This window comes from Odocoileus virginianus, chromosome 30, assembly GCF_023699985.2.
Source record: "Odocoileus virginianus isolate 20LAN1187 ecotype Illinois chromosome 30, Ovbor_1.2, whole genome shotgun sequence".
NCBI lineage: Eukaryota > Metazoa > Chordata > Mammalia > Artiodactyla > Cervidae > Odocoileus > Odocoileus virginianus.
This window is the reverse complement of record NC_069703.1, coordinates 12400589-12420744: the sequence shown is the minus strand read 5'-3', so window position 1 is coordinate 12420744 and position 20156 is coordinate 12400589. Positions and strand designations below refer to the sequence as shown.

General features: G+C 39.6%; 1 protein-coding gene across 2 annotated transcripts in view; it reads right to left on the bottom strand.

The window, feature by feature from the left end:
- Nucleotides 1–3222: 3222 nt before the first annotated feature.
- CCNYL1 (cyclin Y like 1) overlaps nt 3223–20156 on the bottom strand; it is a 35705-nt gene continuing 18771 nt past the window's right edge. Inside the window, exons 5-10 of one of the 2 annotated variants that reach the window (XM_070458543.1) lie at nt 17072–17107; nt 14766–14817; nt 13808–13927; nt 9813–9979; nt 6443–6605; nt 3223–5292 (exon numbers count right to left, since the gene is read on the bottom strand). In XM_070458543.1, the coding sequence (XP_070314644.1) occupies nt 5176–5292; nt 6443–6605; nt 9813–9979; nt 13808–13927; nt 14766–14817; nt 17072–17107 (655 nt within the window). In that variant the 3' untranslated portion in view covers nt 3223–5175. The remainder of the gene's footprint in view (nt 5293–6442; nt 6606–9812; nt 9980–13807; nt 13928–14765; nt 14818–17071; nt 17108–20156) is intronic. The other variant, XM_070458544.1, reaches the window with a different exon arrangement.

Here is a 20156-nt window from a genome sequence, read left to right as displayed (position 1 = left end):
TCTGAAGGATTAAACCAGGTTAAGGTAAGTATCAATAAAATGAGGAAGCAGCCATTCAGGCATGGGATGGGAGAGAATTGAAAGACTAGTTTTCAAGTTTGTGTCTGTGTAAGAATCATTGGGGGTTCCTATTAGAAATGTAGATTTCCTGGCTTCGCTCCAGAAACTGAGATTTGTTTTAGTCTAGGGTCCAGGAAGTGGTTCTTTTTGTTTTGTTTGCTTGTTTTAGTAAACTTTTAGAATTATTTTAGGTTTACACAAAAGTTGCAAAAATATATACATCTTGCCCTAATATTAACATTATCATAGCACTTTTGTTAAACTGAAGTCAAGATTATCATGTTAACTCCAGACTTCATTTGGATCTCACCAGATTTTCCACTAATGTTTCTTTATCTGTTCCAGGATTCCACTCATTTCTTACAGGCTTGCAGCCCATGAGAGGTAGATGGTCTAGGGACCACATCTTGTGAAATACTAGGACACGTAAAGGACCAAGCAAGGTCAAACTGCCCTATCCTCATGTTGGGAAGATGAATGCAATTTTGAAGCAGAAGGGAATAAACTGGTGAGGCTCTGGAGGGGATGGGGGTGGATACAGAAGTTTGATTTTAAGCCTTGGGATGGAATTGCCTCCATTGGATGAGAGGGGTTACCTTAAGAGTGAGGCATCTGTTCCTAACGCCAGGTGAAACAGGTTGTGGAGTTTGGAACGTGGGGTTGCTGCTTAGCCTGAGGAGATATGTCTAGAATTGTGGGTAGGTCAGGGGACTGAGTGCAGCAGATGGGGAACAAGCACCTTGAGGAAGGCCCAAGTAGTTGATTAAAGGGGATCACAGGGACCAGTTAGCCTGTGAGCCATATAAATCCTGTACTTCCTGGAACCTGCTGATAAGGCTTTGGAAGTGGATCACAGTAGTAACCAGCATCAAGCACTGCCACATTTGGCACTAGCACAAAGTCAGAGGGTGAAGCTGAGATGATCCTCTTGGGAGGCCAGTGGGAGGTGACCAAACACTGAATCTCTGCCTTTGGAAGTGTCACTTCCCACAGGGAGGAAATACAGGGCCACCGTCTGGGGAGCCAGAAGTAAAGGTTGGAAGTGAGAATGCTAGGATGAAGGAATAGATGTTTTAAGAAAAAGTTAGGAGAACAATCTGAGTAGGGATGGACACATTCTTGAGTACCTTAGGTTCTGAGGCTGTCACTGAATTTTTCTAATATTCAAATTACTAGCTCCCTTCACATTTACCTGGGCCTTTTTTAAAGAATGTTAACCACTTTTCATTTGACTCTGGATTCCTCTTAATTTCTATTTCACTTTGCTAGTTCTTTCTGCATTCTAGAGATCCCTAAACCACAAACTGGTATTCTTAAAATTTGTTTCACATTAAGTAAATTGTTCTCTCATCTGCCAAACCCATTTAAAATAGACTAAATTGCCTCAGAAACCAGACTGCCCCTGTGGACAGAATTTGCTGAAAGGCTCCTGGATTTTATTTTTGCTGGCAGTGTCAGGCTGGCCAGGGTGGTAAGTGGCCAACAGTTAAGATCTTAGGTGATCTAATCCTTGGTAGATGCTGGGATAATCGAGATTCTGCACAGAAACGAGCGCTTGCTGAGAGAGGCTGTGCAGCAGTCAAGTGCTTTACCAAGTAGTTCTGAATTCTCAGACTACAGCTTCTGGGTGAGGAACAGTCCTAGTCACTCTACACGTGGTTAGAAGGCTTGTGTGATCAAAGAGTTCAGGTAACCCACATGCTGTAGGGAAACACTTCCAAAAACATTGCATAACCTGAAATATAGAGTGAATGATTTTCCAGTAAATAACTGGACTTCATCAGCACTTTTAAAAAATCAAGTAATGGTATATCTTATAAAATGGGAAAACTAACAAATGAAACATGAGCTGTTATAAAACCAGGATTTAGTAATGTTGAATTTCAATAATGGGCATACAGGGTACTTTAGATGTGATAGAATAAGGTCATGATAGAATCTGATACAGAATGGAAAAAACTTCTCAAACACTGGGCCCTAAGTTGTCTTAGGGTGAACCACGTGAATTTAATGTAGAAAAATGACAATTTCATTTGGTTCAAACATAGATTTGAAACCTTTGTCTTGTCCTTATAAAGTTCAGTTCACAGTATTCCAGTTAAAATTGCACCATCAGTATATTCCAAAAACTAAAAATGAAAATAAATTTGAGTTGAGGTACTCTTTTATAGTCTTAGTACTTTAGGGAATAAACCCTTCCTAGGTATAAAATCTCAACACTACCCTATTGCCCCTATTGCCCCTACTAGGAACTAGTTTTCATGCCCTATAGTATTTATGAGGACCTTTAAGTTTTCCATTTATCAAAATGGCTGTAATTGTCTCTAGAATTAACACCGAAAGAGCAATTTTTAGTGATTCTAACTTGTCTTCAAACTACAGTCGTGTCCAAGCAGTGTTCCTACCGCTTTTTTTTAACCTTTGACCACTCAAGATGTGACAGCATTTCTGCTTAGTAACTGGCATATTATTACATGGTACAAACTATCTTAGTAACAGTGATTGTCATAGTTTTTCTCTCCTTCTGCACTAATTCAGATTATTTCTCCTAATCAACAACTTACCAAGAACAAAGTTAAAAGATCTGACCTTAGGTAGTGAATTAAGGTGGATGAAAACACAACAATACTATCAGGAGTGATGGAATATTGCTAGAGTGCAGTGACTAGGGTCTTAAAGAAACCTTATGGTGATTTGATATATTACATGGCTTGTTTAACAGTCACCCTCTTTATAACAACCACAGTTCTACTTCCTCTTCTTCTATTTTCTTTCCTGTTCAGTGGCTTGAAATCCTCAAGTAACTCACGTTCTGATTCAACGGTATTTCTGTAATTCCTTTCTGTGTTTTACCTTTTATCTTCCAGTGTGCTTTTTTCCCCTGTTGGTACAATAACACACAATTCCAAAGTGCCATCTAATGCACTATGCCACTGAGCACCACAGCCAGTGATTTTAAATGTACTAAATTATCTTCTGGTTGAAAAGAACATAAGCCAAAGAAATAAATGCCTCTTAACTAAAGGCAACGGTCAAAACTACTTTTGAATGGTTAGTCGGAAAATGCTTTAAGGCCTGCCTATCAGAGCTGATTGAAAACATTTGAGCTAAGCAGAACCGTAATGTTATGTGAACAGTGAGAACGTGCAGAGCAGTCACGTATTTTAATTAAAATAGTTTATTAGCTTTTCTTTTAATATAAACATGAGGAAGAAAAACCACATAAGTTGTAGCATTCTTTTCAAAATAAAACTGCAACCAATACTTGAATCTCCAAGCTCCATAAACAATATTTTTTGAGGTGGTAGATTGTAATATTTTATATCCATTATTTATCATTTATGTCTCTGTCCTTTAAAAATGATGGAACCTGTGGCACTCAATATAATGTGAAGCCTTGCTATAAAGAGAGAAAGTATTTCTGGCCCAGAAATGCTTTGTTTACAGGCAAAATTCCTAGGATTACATTTGAGAAGGTAGGAGAAAGATTTTACATAGTTGAGAACACTTTTTTTTTTAATGTTTCAAGTTTAGGTGATATCATTACCAATTTTCTAAAAGACTGATTACTGGACCGCCCTGTTTTTTAATGGGCTTCCTGGTGGCTAAGTGGTAGCCTGTGTTTTAAAAAGCCTGAGGTAAGGGTTCCTAAGATTTATCTTTCCTCAAGTAACACCCTGAAGTGACACACCTACAGGTTAACACAGAACAGAAAAGCTGTTTCATCACTTACTTTCCTGTCACTACTATGAGGGTCCAGTTCCTTTCAATTTATTACTGAGAACTAATGCTGTTGTTCATAGTTCCTTTGCCAAATCTAGAAAAAAGAAACTTCGGTGCTCAAGCAGATAAACAGCCCAGCCAGGCACAGGACTATTTTAAAAAGAGGAGGCCAGGTCTATAAAGATACAAGATATCCTCCTGAAGTCTTTGTGCAATTTGAAGCTTTGATACTTGTAGAAATATAAATGCTACGAACTTACAAAACATCACCTGAGAGTTTACTTCAATTTCTTCTAAACTCATTTAGTTTTGTAAATTTTAAACATTAAGCTCTTAATTTTAATCTTTTGTTTCAGCCTATTGTTTGCCATCTTCAAGAGGGACTGAAACAAAAAATTCAAATTAAAAGCTTAACGTCTAAGATTTACAAAACTAAATGAGTTTAGAAGAAATTCAAGTAAGCTTTCAAGTGATACTTTGCGTCTGTAGCATTTATATTTCTGCGGCAGTGTCCTGGAGTGTCCAAGCACACTGTATTAAAGCTTAAAATTACAACAAGACTTTTGGGACACCTTTTATTTCACTATCTGCTTATTCCTGGACTAACAGGTTGGCTGGAATTATGAAAATATCCTTTAATACAAGTATTTAACAAAGAGGAAAATCATCAGAAAATGAGAAGCACCATTAGAGTTAACAAGAAGCGCAGCAGGGACCCAACAGAAGTAGGTAACAACATACTTTCTCTGCTTATGATCCCAAACATGCTAATATGCTAATAAGTAGTGCTTGCAAAAAATCTGAATGACAAGTGTTATTCAGCAGCTTTTTGGTTTAAACTGATTGCCAAAAATGACTAGCAGCTTCAATGAAATAGTAGGGAGGAAGAATCCTTCAAAACCTAACAATGATACAACAGTCTGTTCCTAAGTGGCTTTATGAGTTGTTAGGAGTCCTATGTTTGAACGGTAATACTGCATTGATTCTAAAGGAATATGCAGCAATATGGGCAAGAAAAATAGGAAAAAGTAAAAGTTATATAGTTAGTGTCTTTAAAGTCTAAAAATTTAAACTATTAAAAAAAACCTCACATAGTTCACAGTTATCGGCCTACATAGTAAGCAAATATCTGTGGGTGGGTTGGGAGCTTTTAGCTTTGGAGTGGTTTTTGTAACTCTGTTTACATTAAAAGGGACAGAAGAGTGTGTTGCCTTGACAAGGTCCAGTTTTTTCCTATGACCATAATCTTTGTCGTCCGCAAGTCTCTTGAATTCAGTGTCTTTCTTCTAGGTGAAAATACTAACTTTGCTGGTTTCTGAGCAGGAGAGGTGGTATTTCTCCAGTCCTTGTTACGAGGGGTTCATGATGTTACAACCCCTCACCTCTCTCTGTTTATGAGAGGATGGCATTGGAGCGCTGAATACCAATGAAATTATCAGCACTGAAAGACCTTCTCACAGCAACTCTGCAGAAGTCTTTGTATTTGTCTTCACACAGTCTGGAGATGGCCTAAGAAAGTCAATCAGACAGAACATAAGTATAATTGGGGGAAAAAAGTTCCAACCTTAAAGAAAGCAGCATTGATAAGCCACACATCTGCATTCATTTAGGTTCACAGTTGCTGCTACTTTGGATAGCTCATATCTACACTGCTGATTCCCTAAGATAATATTCTTCAAGGGCTATGATGAGATTGCTGGGGCAGGGAGGAACATATTTAAAAACTGGGTTCCCAAAATAGGCCCCATCTAACAGCAATATGATGTTACCTACATACTAGATCCTTAAACATAATGAACACACCTGAGCAAAATCACTGTTTACCCAGCTATTCAACTTCTATTCAGTCTTCATTATTTACTACACACTCTAAGAAAATTTTAATGAGGTAGGTGTGTGTTGAAGGCAAGAAAGGTCTAATGATGAAGCACTACAAGGTGCTATTTCACATGCATGTAAATTATCGTAGAAAAATGTCTTATTTCTAAAGTACCAAGGTACCAGAAAAAGTGTCAACTTTATTCATTTCAGTTGTAAATTTTGCTGTATACCCACCAGAAATCACTAACTACTTCAAATTACTCTTCAAATCACTACTACAAATTACTTCATCCCATGTATGTTACCACTTCCATTAAAAACCCACCTACTTTCTACATCCAGTTTCTGAACCCACATTGTAATTTCCAAGTATAGGTCTCACAGGTTAGCCCCTGATGCTTCTGGTCTAATAAACTCATGGGGCTGAACTGTGATACACACACACACACACACTGTAAGCTCAGACAGTTAAGAGTGGTAAGTAATTATCAATGTACATATGATTAGGGATACAATTATACAAGAAATTATTCCTGTATGGTTATATGTAAGTGTGGAGGTTCAAATAGAAAACCATTAAGAACAATTAAATCTGATTTAAAATATTCTGAATTATGGTTACATAAGAGATAGCTGTAATTTAAAAAAAAAAAAATAATGTGAGATCTCTGTCTAACCCATAAAAGACACAGGAATAAGATGCCAATGGGTTAATAAGCTCTTCAAACTGTTAATTTAACAGCTTTTCATTTTCCTAGTCACTGCTTAGTGTAAGTTAGCCACAGATGCTGGCTTTGGTGGCTGACAGAAAACCCAGTTAGTGAATCCAGAGTCTTACCTCTAGGTTCTGTGCTCTTTCTTTGCTAAGAGGAGCAAATAGGAAATTCAGGTTGTTGTCATCTGCTAAGGAGCGAAGGTCAAAGTAGTATTTGGCATAAACACTGGCGGGAACATTAATATTAAACTGAAGGAGCTCCAGAAAGTGCCTTTCCATCTCATTCCTGGGGGAGGAGGAGAAGACAAAACCAACATAGGACAATTTTAGTCAACTGGGCTAACTTCAGAAACCCCATTCTGTGGCTCTAAATACAGTTTTGAAACAAATAATGGCTCCCCAGCTGGATTAATACACTAATGTTCAAACAAGGTGCAGCTATTTGTGGTTCTTCCTGCGTCCTGGCACTTGGGAGTTTGGGACAAGGGGGGGGAGGTTACGGCCCTCTTATGCACCCATGCTGCTGACTCGGGGGCTCATTCTTCAAAGTTCCATTAGTGCAGCCGTGCATTCATGCTCCACGCTCACTCACAAGGCCCCGCTATAGTCATCAGATGAAAGGAATGATGTATGCTGTTTATTAGCTCTGGAGAACTTGCAGACATTTTCACCGGGCGATAACAGGAAGGGGCTTATTGAAGGAGAGACACGCCAACAAAAGGAGTAGGCACATCACCACGGCAACAAATGGGGCCATGGAGAGCCACTGCTATTATCTCTGAGGGGAGAAGACTCTTGAGGCAACAAGGATTCATCTCAGATAAATAAATAAATAAGCTACACTCGATGCGAAAGGGAATCTCCTCCCCCTGCTCCAGTGCAGGGGACTGTGGCAAAGGGCAGAATGCAAGTTTCTGTTCCTCTTAACCCCAGCAGGACGAGAAGGTGTTCCTGGGACAGGATGGGATACACTTTTTAAGCTATGGGAGGCAGCAGGATTAAGGGAAGACGTCTTGGCTAGACTAAATGCACCTGAGCAATGACCCCAATGGAGCAGTTCCCCCTGTGCTCCGTCCGCCGGCCCTGACTAGGACAGAAGGTGCATACACATGCAGGGGGCGAATTCAATGCAGTGGAAAAGTAGGGTGCTGGGAGCAGGTCTTTGCTATGGGAACATACACAGTCATTTGCTTGTCTGTTTAAGTAAACAAAATCAGAGTAAGTCTTACCACTTTCACAGCAATCACTTTAAAGAGTTAATTATATAAAAATGATAAATACCCAAATGAAAGTGACTTATTTTTCAAAATATTTGTTTCCTAGTTTTAAAGTGTTAATATTTTATCACTGGTAAGTCATCAAATGTTTGATGTTCTCCTGCGTGGAGAGCAGAGTGGGAGCAGAAATGAGGTTTCTCATTTGTTGAACTTTAAACCTAACTGAACCTACCTTCAAAATTAATTTCCTGTTCATATGGCCATAAGTCTATAGAAATGTAAATCAGATAATGTTTTGATAATCAGCTAATCAGGACTTAATTTACTACAGGAATAAATGCACTTCACTATCCCTTTTATATTCTCTTCCACTAATACATTTTAATTGTGTGGAAATACAGTACTTCATAGGATTAACATGTCTATTAACAGAGCTTTACTTACTGAAGAAAAAAGCATTAGGACTACAGAATACGCTTCTGCGTTTTTTTTTTTAATGACTAGATGACTGAAGAGCATGCCATTTATAGGCACAGCAAATTTTCTGAACAGCAGCTGCTCAATATATTCAAACAAGATACATGGATGTTAGAAAACTTTTAAGGAAAAGCTGATAGATGCCAATTTTTCAATTTAGACTCAAAATGAGACCATTACAAATAGCAGCCAACAGCAGGGGGATGAGACAAATGTGACTTGAACACTTGGTTGTAATGCTTTCTAGTTTCCAAAGATCATAAACAAAAGCAGCCTATTACGAACACAGCTCCTGGTGATTCTGTTTTACACAGAAAAGTGCTGTTTACAATTAGCTTCTTCCTGTAGCTAGACACTGCCATCAGTGCTGCTGGGCGCACATCTATGAACACCCACACACTTCCCTGCATGCTCTCTGATGCTGTAACTGGACCCAGAGCCCCCGTCAGCTTAGTTGCAGGTTCTGAGAAAATTTCAGCTGCCATCATTGGCAGACCTGGTGTTTATGATTACACGTTTTCCTTCCTTCAAGGAACCAGTTTAAAGATGGATGATAGTGGTGCTCAATGTCACTTTAGCTTCCACAACTTCCAAAAGTACTTCTACTTATCTCGAATTATCTGCCATAACACTAAGGTGGCTACCAGCAATATCACCATGACACTTTTTATCATCAAAGTGGACATTTTCACCAAAAGCCACTTTGACAGCTATCAACAATCACTGGTCCCTTCTCTTAGTCACAAGCTGCTTTGCTTCAGTTGTAAATATGCACTTTGGTAATTCTGAATTAAGAGTCAGGGGCAAAGGTAACAAAAACAAACTCTTGCCACTGCCTGCCATGACCTTGATCGTCCTCTGCTGTTCACCATAATAAAGAGGTACCCCTTTACGTGTTCCTAAATGCCACCCACAAGGACATTTTCGCTGTCAAGTGAGCACTTCTAGAGTCTGCTGCAAATTCCTCTGCCTCCTGCGGCCTCCCACCTCGGGGCCCTTCCCCACAGCCAGACTGCGAGCCTGATGTTTCATGCCCATGGGAGCGTGCCATCTGTGAGGAACCCCCCTAGTTAACTCGAGGCCCCATCGAGTACCGCTGTGGCTGCTGAGTGCCCCGGGTGAGGCCCCACTGACACTTCCTGGGCTACCTGAGACAAAGGAGTTTCCTAACTCAGCAGACCTATTTCTAAACATGGGGAACACTCCTGACAGCGGAGGAAACAGAACAAGAGATCTGAAACCTTTCTATTTGGTCATCTGTACCATCATGGTTTCCGTAACAACAGAACCTTAGAGACAACCTCAGATTACAAAAGAAGAAAAGACCTACAAAAACAAATATACAGTGTGTGACTCAAGTTGAAGTTATAACCTCAGTAGTCTGGAGGTGCTAAGACATCAGCAGTGACCACTTAACTTCCAAGGCCAGACATGTGTCTCTTAAAAACAGACTGGACCTGGTAGACGACCTTAAGAAAGACGTGAAGTTATTTACTGCATCATGTTGTTCTGGTAGTGAGCTTGTAAAATGGCAAAAACCACCAAAAAAGTAATTTCAATTTATCAAGCAGGATATTACAACAATAACACACCAAGATTTAACTAATTAATGATGGGAAATACATACGGTTATACTTCAGCTAGACAGAAAGCAGTCTAATTTTATATTTATACCTAATTCAGCTTTCTGTGCAATGTAACCTTTCTTAAAATGTAACATTTCTTAAGATGTAAACTTTATGGGAGCAAATAAGGCACTGAAAACGGTTAGAGCGTTCACCGCAACCTTACAGACTCACATGTCCTCAACTGTTATGTCCTTCAGGATCTGGCAGTAGTCCACATTCCAGACAGCCTGATCGTCCCAAACCTTGGAGGCAAGAAGAATGGCTCCCAAAACAATTCTTTTCCAGTTAGTGGGGCAAATGTCGATCTCGGCATAAGTTAAAAGCCTTTCTAAGTAAACCTGCAAAAGTAGAGGACTGATCTTTGATTTTAGTTCAGTTTAAGGGCTGTGATAAGAACTGTTAGGAATGATAGTTTTCATCTGTTTTTAACATGTCTTTTATTCTTTGGTTCTACAGAGACTTTTGCTTGGCCAGCCAAGGCCAAAGGCCAGGTCACAGTTGTAAGGCAGATATTTCTGTTAGTCTGGTATTTCTACTCTGCCCATGTGAATTTCCAACCCAATTTTGGTCGCAGGAATGAAAGGACATCTCAGCATTCTAAAGACAGGCATTGTGTTATTACCTTCATACTTGTAAAAGGCAGCACATATAGCCCAGCATTGATTCAATTCAATGCTTGAGTCCCTACCGTGTGCAATGTACCTACCATACTGGTGGTGGGTACGTGGCAATTTTACGTAAAGCTTGAGTATGTAAAACTCTGGTAAGACTGAGCAGTTCTTTATCTTCTCTTCAGAGGATGAACTTGAAGATAGTAACTGGTGGTCAAGAGAGCCTCCCAGTGGCTGCTGCGTGGCACAGCAGGACAGGCAGTACAAAGCAGCTTTACATTACCTACCACATTTAGTGCCTTTTTAAGGAAGATTCATGCACAAAAAGAGCTTTTTTTTCATATCCCCTATTTTTCACATCTCTATTATTTCATAATTCATTTGTCTTACATATTCTGCAACTTAGTCAATTTTTTTGGTTCTAAGGTGGTTAAGAGCTGCCGGTGTCTGAATCCCTGGGGCTCCTCTAAATCTGCCAGGTAGTTTGTGGGATGACTTCATGGCTTCTTTTATATGTGTCAAATGGCTATTCTATAAAGAACCAGACCAAGTTAACAGCTGAGTAAAGATTAAAGACATAAGTTGTGATGGTGTTACCTCTGCCGAAGAGAATATATGCCATTTGACAAAAAGAAAAACGTCCCGTTATCAGATTGACATCTCCAATCTGCCGAAGCTCTCCAAACTCAATTGTCTTTCAAACAGTTACTGAGATTATATACCGTTAGTGAACTTCTGCCTCCACCCCCCAGCGAACTCCGCAAGCGCCAGTACTCTCTAAGAACGTCTCCACAGGGTCCGCCCCTCTACTTTATGGCACTGATAGAGGCAGTTCAACCTTAGCGGCAGTCCCTCAATTTCACTAAAGGCAAACCTGGTCTCATTTACACCACTTGCCCTCCTGTCTCAGTGGAAGTGACATCTGTTTCTTTTCCCTGAAGCTAACTCTTCTATGAATGAAGTCAGTCCCACCTCTCATTTCTGCAGAACACTGTTCCCACAATTCATCTCTTCTTGATCCACCCCCCTCTGTCAGATATTTTCTCCAATGTTCTCTTACATGTTCTCAGCCCATCCGTCACCACCCCTTAGAACACTTCCCTCAGGAAATGTTCTGACACTGGCTCCTCATGACCCATCCTCTCCTTAGCCCATTTAGTCTGCCCCTGGCCGCCACTGCCCCGCTGAAACTACTGAGGCATGGTCACTGCTGCCTTCATGACAAACAGCCAGAGCTCTTCATCACAGCACCCTACTCCCCAGGCCTGCCCTCAGAGATGAGAGACCCTGCCACACGCCTGGCTGCTAGGACCAAAGAGTTATCTCACTCCCATCTTTTGGGAATTCTTATCTCCACTTTCAATGGTCACCTGCCGGATCTGCTCTTCTGTCCGTCACTTCTGGCTTCTATCACTGCCATTGCCTCCTAACTTCTCTGCTTCCACTGACCGCCAACCACAGTCTGTTCTCCCCAGAGCAGCCAGAAGAGCCTCTCAGAGTAAGTGCACTTCACGGGCCTGCTCAACATCTGCCAGGGCTCTCCCATCAAACAGGTCACTTCTGTGGCCTGCTAGTTACAAGGCCCTGTGTGAGATGCCATGTCCTTCTGTGACCTCATCACCTGTGCTTTCCCTCATTCCCTATTCTCATCACAGTGGCACCTTGCTGATCCCTCAACACAGAACCTGTTCCTGTCTGTGCCTTGTGCTCTGCCCCCTGCCTGTGGTATCTCATCTTCCTCAGTCCAGCCAGGTCCTGGTTCAGATCTCACCTCTGTAAAGAGGCTCTTCCTGGTCTTTCTAGCATGCACGCGTTAAGTCGCTCAGTCGTGTCTGACTCTCTGACGCCATGGACCCATCTGGCTCCTCTGTCCATGGGGAATTCTCCAGGCAAGAATACTGCAGTGGGTTGCCACTCCCTTCTCCAGGGGATCTTCCCAAACCAGGGATGGAACCCGAGTCTCCTGCACTGCAAGCAGACTGCTTCCTGTCTGAGCCACCAGGGGAGCCCCTCTAATCTCTCCATCCCTCTACCTTGCTCTCTCTCTCTAGCTTTCACTACCACTTCAAATAGTCATCTTTTTAAAAACAGTCATTTTAAAAAGCCTTACACTCTGCAGTACACCTGATACTTACACACACTGTAAATCAACCACACTCCAACAAAAACTAAGGAAAAACAAAAACCCGTACGTCTGCTATACTTACCTCAGAAAGGCAAGAACTCTCCTCTATGCCCAGCACTCAGAACCGTGACACAGGCAGGCATCTGGTGCATATTCATGCCCTAAGGAACTCCTTGGCAGCACTCAGCATGTGCACCATGCTCTCCTTCTTCAAGCTCTCCTGGCATCTCTTCTGATTCTCTCCTGGGTTTCCTACCACTCCGGCCACTCCTCTGGGGATGTGTCCTGTAAGTGCTGATAGTTTCCACAGATCTATCTTCTCCTCAACTTTTATTTAACGTACTTCCTCTGCATTTGAACAGCTACACGTAATTCCCTGCCTCTTGCTCAGCTTCAGGCTCCAATCCCATACAGTCAAATGACTGCTAGACACTGTCACTCTGCTGTCTCACAGGTCCATCGGGCTTAACTTGTCTACAAAGAAATGTCCCTCTTCCAACCCACATACTCTCTCCCGCCTGCATTTCCCAGCTCTCCACCTGCCAGCGCCACTCCTGCCTCTCAAGCACATGCTAACTAAGCACGGTAACTGGCTCGCAGCTCCAAGAAAAGGCCTGTGTCGGACCCGGGGCCCACTGAGGGGAAGCCTCCTCTCCTACACTCTGCCTGCAGGGGCGCAGGCAGTGGTGGACGTATGCCCTCCCTTCAGACCATGCAGCTGACTTTCCCCTATAGGTTTGCTATAGGGAGGAGTTAGGCAATCCCAACTACCTCTCAGCTGAATATGATATATTATTCAAATGATAAAATCTTACCATAGGAATTCAGTATGGATGACAGAAAGGTCCTCACATAGCTGGAGCTTGGCAGGCTAACTTGAGTAAAGCCTTTCCAAACACTACTGACACCCCAGGCCTGGGTACCTTCACACGCAGGCACCAGAGGATAGTAGAGACGGTTAACACTATCGTCCAAGGACAGGGAGGTGAAGGCAGTCGGTCTCAATCAAGACACACATCACAATGCCTAGGCAACACAGCCTGAGACTCAGAAACACACTGAATCGACACCTGCCGTGGACCAGGAAGTTCAGTGATCGCCTGCATCCTACCACCCAGCACACTTTGCCGGTGCGTACCTGTGTGCACTGTGTGTGCATGCGTCCTGAGCTGTGGAAGGAGAAACCAGAAGTCTCTCCTGCTGCCTTTAACACCAATTGTTTTGTGATGAGAAAAGCAATGGCAACATTTTAAATCATGATGATTACTAACGCTCAAATCTGTGTGTTTTACTTCTTTTTGATACATTTCTCTTTAATAAAGTTCTGATGATCATTTCAGGAACCTACTTTCATTTGAAAAACAGGCCCATACCTTCTGTACAAGAAAAAAATTTCTAGAGATGCTTCTATTAAGAGAAAAATATATTACCAAAGTCACTATTGCACATTCAGCAGTCAGCTGGGCGGCACTGAAAAGAGTACGAACAAATCTGTAAATGAATTTGTGTTCAGGATCATGCTTAAAGTACTCCTCCGGAACCTTTTCTCGCTGAAAGAAGAAAAAACACAATATTAAGTATCCACTGAAGAAAAATACTTAGAAGTACCCTCAAGACAGCAATCTTTACACGTGGGCCTACATGCTACTTAAAATAATTTTGACTAGGTGACATGTCTTGTAGTCTTTTAAATATAAACAATGGGATCCTAAAGTACCATAGTGATTCAATACTCACTACCATTCATTAAAGAAAAATGCAAGCACAACCTCAGAAAATGTATTTTCACCTTCTTCCCCAAAGAACTCTAACCAAATGCAAAGACTTTTTAGGCTCAAAAGTCTTGCTGATCATTGTACGTCATCACGCTTTTCTGCAGTCAACTATGAAAACACCTTTCCAGTGTCCTGTAACCAGAGGTTCTAAGAGTGTGCTCTCTTACACAGCAGTCACATGTGTCTACTGAGCACCTGCAGAAGTCAATTTTTAAACCCTATCATTTTAATTAGTTTAAAATTTAAACAGTTTTTAAATTTTCTCCTTAGAGGTCTTACATATTTGTTAGGAAATGTTTATACTGTGTGATGCTATGGAAAATCATCCTTTAAAAAGCTCCATTTTCTGTTACTTGGGTATGTTTACTTACCTGCTCACTCGTCATACAAAGCGTAACTCGGTTCTTATCAGTCACACCCCTGACACAACATGCCTTTGGTAAAATGACTAGACATAACATGGGGTAGGGGAAGAAGACTTAAAGGAAGACAATCTTGGCTTTGAGCTGGAGGCAGTAATTTTCTTCTAGTAATTAATTTCAAAGCAAATCAGCATGAAATAAACACAACTGTAATAAGAGAAAAATACACCTTCAATAAAAGTGACACTTACTGTGAGTGGATGTGATCTCTCATCAAAAATATCCAAGGATCTATTGGCATCTCTATAAAATAAGAATGGGTATTTTAAAAATTAATTCAGGAGTTACTAGCTTAGTAAAGTATCTGCTAAAAGTAGAGAGAGGAGTAGAGGAAGCTTAACCTTAATAAAGCAAACAGTTTTACATATTCTCTTGGATTCTGCCCTTAGAAAGGTCTTCTAACCTATTTTATACTCAGCATACCAAGTTGCATGAAATCTCTTCTACAACCAGCCAGAGCTGCCTTTTCCTGCCTGTCTTCTAACAGGCAATGTTCGTAGACCAATACATTTCCACTTCACTAACCTCACAATGGAATATACAAGAACATTTTATAAAGTGGTAGTAGTGGGCAATAGTCTTCTAACTTCAATGAATGTAAATATGACATTCATGCTTTTTTCTTGTCTCCACACCCTTTTGTTCTTTATATTATATTCTTATTGTTTATTTCTTCTTGTCTCTCTTAAATAGTTTGAGTTAAAAATGTTAATTGTCTTTTAAGAGAGACCAGGCTTTTTATTTTAAATTCCACCACACTACTACACTGTGCCCATTTAAACAGCAGTTCTGCAAATGTGGTCTATGGGCCTCTGGGAATCTCCCCTGGCCCCTCCTCAGAAAGCCTGTAAGTCCAAGAGGTCAAAACTGTTTTTTATAAGAATACCAAGATATCACCTGCCTTTACACTGTTTGACACTTAACTTGCTCATTTCTGAGTGTGAATCAACACAGTGGTATGAAACTAAATTAGAAGTCATTCAGTTATTCCTGGCCAAATGAATGTAAAAAATCTGCTTCACTTAAGAACATCCTTGATGAAAGAGTAAAAATTAAGTGTTCTTAAACCTTTACTCTTCTTCTTCATATTCTGAGCAAGTGGAAAGTATGCATTAAGCATTTGTATGTACTGAAATATGGCTGTGCTAAGGAAGAGCACTTGTAACTTACTGGTAATCAAGTCACTTTTTTCCCCCTAGAACATCATATTTAAACCACTTTTTTCATGAAACACCAACTGACAGTCATTTTTTCAAAAATGAACAAGGTGAGCCTGTCACTTCAAAGAAAACTCTAAACTATTTGTTGCCAATGATAAAATTCAAACCATCATGCTAAAAATATTAGGATTTTTGGAAAACTTGTACCTTCCAGTGTGAGCTTTATTTATGGTGAGCTTGATTTCTCAATACTTAAAGACTTTTCCAATAAGACTGGTAGTGATACTAACAAGAGTGAGTTTTTGACACTGTTTAAGGACACGTGAACCAATACTTTGCAAATGACAATGCAAAATATTATAAAATCATGTACAAATAAAAAGATCCACTCAGTATGCATGACAGATCAATGGGCATTAATTTAACATAGTATCTACTTCAAGTTCACTGATAATGACTTGGAACTCCATCTTAACTAATTTAATAAACTAGCACATGTGGATTTTGGGGACAGTATCAAAGAATATGTTAAATTATCTCAAGGCTTTAAAAATTCACCTTTTCCCAATTATATATCTGCATGTGGCTGGATCTTCATATTACTTCTTCAAAGCAAATGACTGAAGACAGTATTGACATGAAAATCAACTGTCTCCTATTAATGAGATACTTTCCTCTCCACTATTTTGTTGTGGAAAATGGTTATTTTTCATTAAATAATGACTTATGTTAAACACTGGGGTCCCCAGTCAGATGGTGATCTCATCCCTCAGGAGACAGTTTTCGTGTCCTCATGTGGAGAGAAGCAGAACACCTTACTTGCACCTACCGAGCAGAGGCTGGGGTGCTGCTAAATGCTCTGCGACGCACAGGGCGGCACCCCACACCAAAGCAAGCCTCATCCAGCTCAAAGCTTCAGCAGTGCTAAGGAAAGCCTGCTTTAATTTTTTAAATTTTCAACTTCAATTTCTAATACAGTAAATATCCATATAAACCACATAAAAAAAGACCCAGAGGGATCAGATAGAGACAGAGGTGGGAGGGGGGATCAGGATGGGGAATAAATGTAAATCCACGGCTGATTCATGTCAATGTATGACAAATACCACTACAATATTCTAAAGTAATTAGCCTCCAACTAATAAAAATAAATGAAAAAAAAAAAAAAAAAAAAAGAAGAGTCCCAAAATAAAAATAAATGATTCAACTCAATACTGTAATAAAAGCACTCTAACAGTAAAAGCTTACTCTAATACTGTCTATAGTTATTAACACTAAACTTGATACTGTGTAAATTAATTAGCTGGAATAACAAGTCAGGTTTTAAAAGAGCTCACCTGTTCTTTATGTGGTAATATATTGCTAAGGTCACACTGTGGAGGAAAAAAAAATATTGTAATAATTGGTTTCTATCACATTAGGCCTGAAGACATTTTAAAGGGTCGGCAGAGAGGTAAGACCTTCCAGATGCCCCGTGGCCCCCACACCCTCTAATTCAGAGCAGTACCCAGAGGTGCTATCCCCATGTTTTAGGTTCTTTGGCTTTTAGCAAAATTAGGAAACCCAAAATGTAGATGTGCTCTTAGAAGACATGTATGGGCTGATTATTATAATATATAAATTATTATAGATTTCCCCAGTCATTTGTCCTTCTATGCACAGAATATTTCATCCCATACAAGTTACACCATCTATCCACGTGGTTAAATTAAGCCATATAGCAGATTTTGTGTGTGTGGCTTTTTGTTAGGCACTGCATTTCAGTCGATTTAGTTCGGTACCCCCCTAACACATCTATTTTCCATTATTTCTCTAAAAGTAAGTAATACAAGTGCTCCATATCAAATAAAATAGATTTAAAGTCACTTTCACACATAATTATTAGAAAATTTAATAGCAAAATTTTATAGTCACAAAATTGATGATAGGCCTAGTTATCCTGAAATAAGCACTGCTAATAAGGCAGCACAATACACTATTAATGACAGGTATTTCCACATTATTTTAAATAAAGTATTAACTAACCAACAGGTACAAGTCCTCAGATACTTTTTACATTACTATAGCCCTAAGTTATTCACAGATGCTGTGTAATAGGCAATTAAGGGGTTCTCTGGTTAAGTTATTTGCTTCCCTTTGTTCTCAGTATCTAAAATGAAACTCAAAATAAGAGAGAAGGCAAATCTGAATTTTGTTAACTTGTCTATAGAATCTTAGCATTTGCAGAAAGGCCTGTAACACTGTTAACATCAAAGATGGATACTTCTATAGTGCTTCAAAGTTTCTTCAAATTGATTTTAAAGTCACAGAATTAAAAGTTACATGATAAAAAGGGCAACTGAACCTAATGTAACACTTAACCCATTTTACAAATAAGAGAATCAAGGCTTAAAATTGACTTACTCAAGGTCCCACCAATTATCAGAAGTAGTTCTCTTTCTCCTACCCTCGAAGCAGAGAGTGGTTCCCAAGGTCAGCTGCACACCGGATCACCCGGGACACTTTAAACACTGCCTGACTTCTGCTTCAAAAAGTTCTGATTTAACTGCATTAGGTACAACCTGGGCAACAGGATTGTATTTAAAGCTCCCCAGGTGACTGCAACGTGCAGCCAAGTCTAGGAATGAATGAGTCAGGGTTAAGATCAGAATCTCAGGATGCTTTTGTCTATGAAATCATGCCTCACACATCATTCCCCAGCTCGTCAAAAGGGGTGTGTGTGAGAGAGAAAGAGACAGAGGGACAAACAGAGAGGCAGATAGACCCACAGACTCTTGTGTCTTGGGGGCAGGGAGGAAAGGTGGAATTCATGTATGTGTTCAGAGACATACATCTTGAAAAAGTTGCATAAGTGATTCTAATAAGGCTCACCTACCCCAATGAAAACTAATCCTGTGGTATTTTTCAAAATCATTCCTAAAAGCCAATTTGCCCTATTAATTTTCTCAGTAAACCTTTATTTCATCAATAATGAATGTGCTGAATGGTCATTTTTAAAACTTAATCAGAAAAAAATTTACTGTATTTCCAAACACTAAGACTAGGTTGAGAATAAAAAGCACGAAACCTACTCGTCTGAGCAAGGTTAAACTTTAAAACTACTTCTGAAATATATACTGGAACATCAGGCTCTTTTGAATTCAAAAGAAGCTATAAGTCTAGCCACCGTGAGAGTAGTTTTTAACCCCCAGATTTAGAGTCTTGGCTGAATAAAAACATTCAGTGATTACGAGAGAAGTGCCAAAACTCAGGACTTCAAAGAGCAATGGGGCTCAGTTTTTGTTGAAACACGATTTGACTGAAACTAATATTATAAGAAAGTTACATTATTATGATTGTGAACTGGTTGTTTTTAATTAAAGTTAGAAGTTACTGATCATTTAAATAGCTAAAAAATAAAAAGCCTTGCACATTAAAAATGAAATTAAATTTATAAGCTAATTATATTTTTAAGACAGAAAAGTAAAATTAATGATAAGGATACTAATATTTTCAAGTAGCATTTCCCAAACTGTTCTGGAAAGTCAACATTCATATGCTAAGAAGACATTAGTTAATGTTCCATGGACAACCCCAAGGGAGGTAGGAAGGTCTGCATCCTGTTTGGTTTTTAATTCTCTCTCTTAAATAAACTTGAACGTTCCCATCATTAGGGCGTTCTAAACTGCGCATCTCCAATTGTGGACTGTGAGGGGTTTCCAGAAATTGAGGAATAATTTTCGTCATCTAATGCTGTTTGTGTCCTCTTAAGTATAAGCCTGACCACAGCCTTGTTTCTGAAACTTCATCTCTTTTTTTGTTCTCTGCTTTGATTGATACAGTGTGTTAGAGATACACATATATAAACAAAAATTAAAAAAAAAAATTAAATGTGTCTATTAAGTTAAATCTCAGTTGAACAAATTTCATCTATGGAGAAATTAAGCTTGAGAGTATGCCCCTTAAAATGGTTTTGATATATTTTCAACCTCTTTGGGGGAGAGGAAGTATTATCATACAGAAATACTGCAGAAAAAAAATGCACGGTGGGATAAATCTGACCAAGTCCAGTTAAATTTAACTGCAGATTCGCTTCGGTGCCAGTAGGGGACAAGCTGTTCCTTCTTCTAATGGTAGCTTCCAAACTAGCATACACTGTTGTAGGACTCTCCCAACTCATAAAGAAATAATTTTTTTCTAGAAACGTACAATAAAAAGGTACCTCTGTTTCTCATTATGTTCAACAGTGTCTTAACAATAGAAATACATCAAATGAGATTTACATTTTTCCTGGGATTTCTTACTTGCTAACTGACTTTCCCTTCTATCATGTACTCTATGATTAAAATGGGAACTGAAGACTCATATTTAGAGGTCCTTGAAACCAACATAGAGTTGACACCAGTTTCTTAACCTGATCACTGAAAAGGACAAACCAAATGA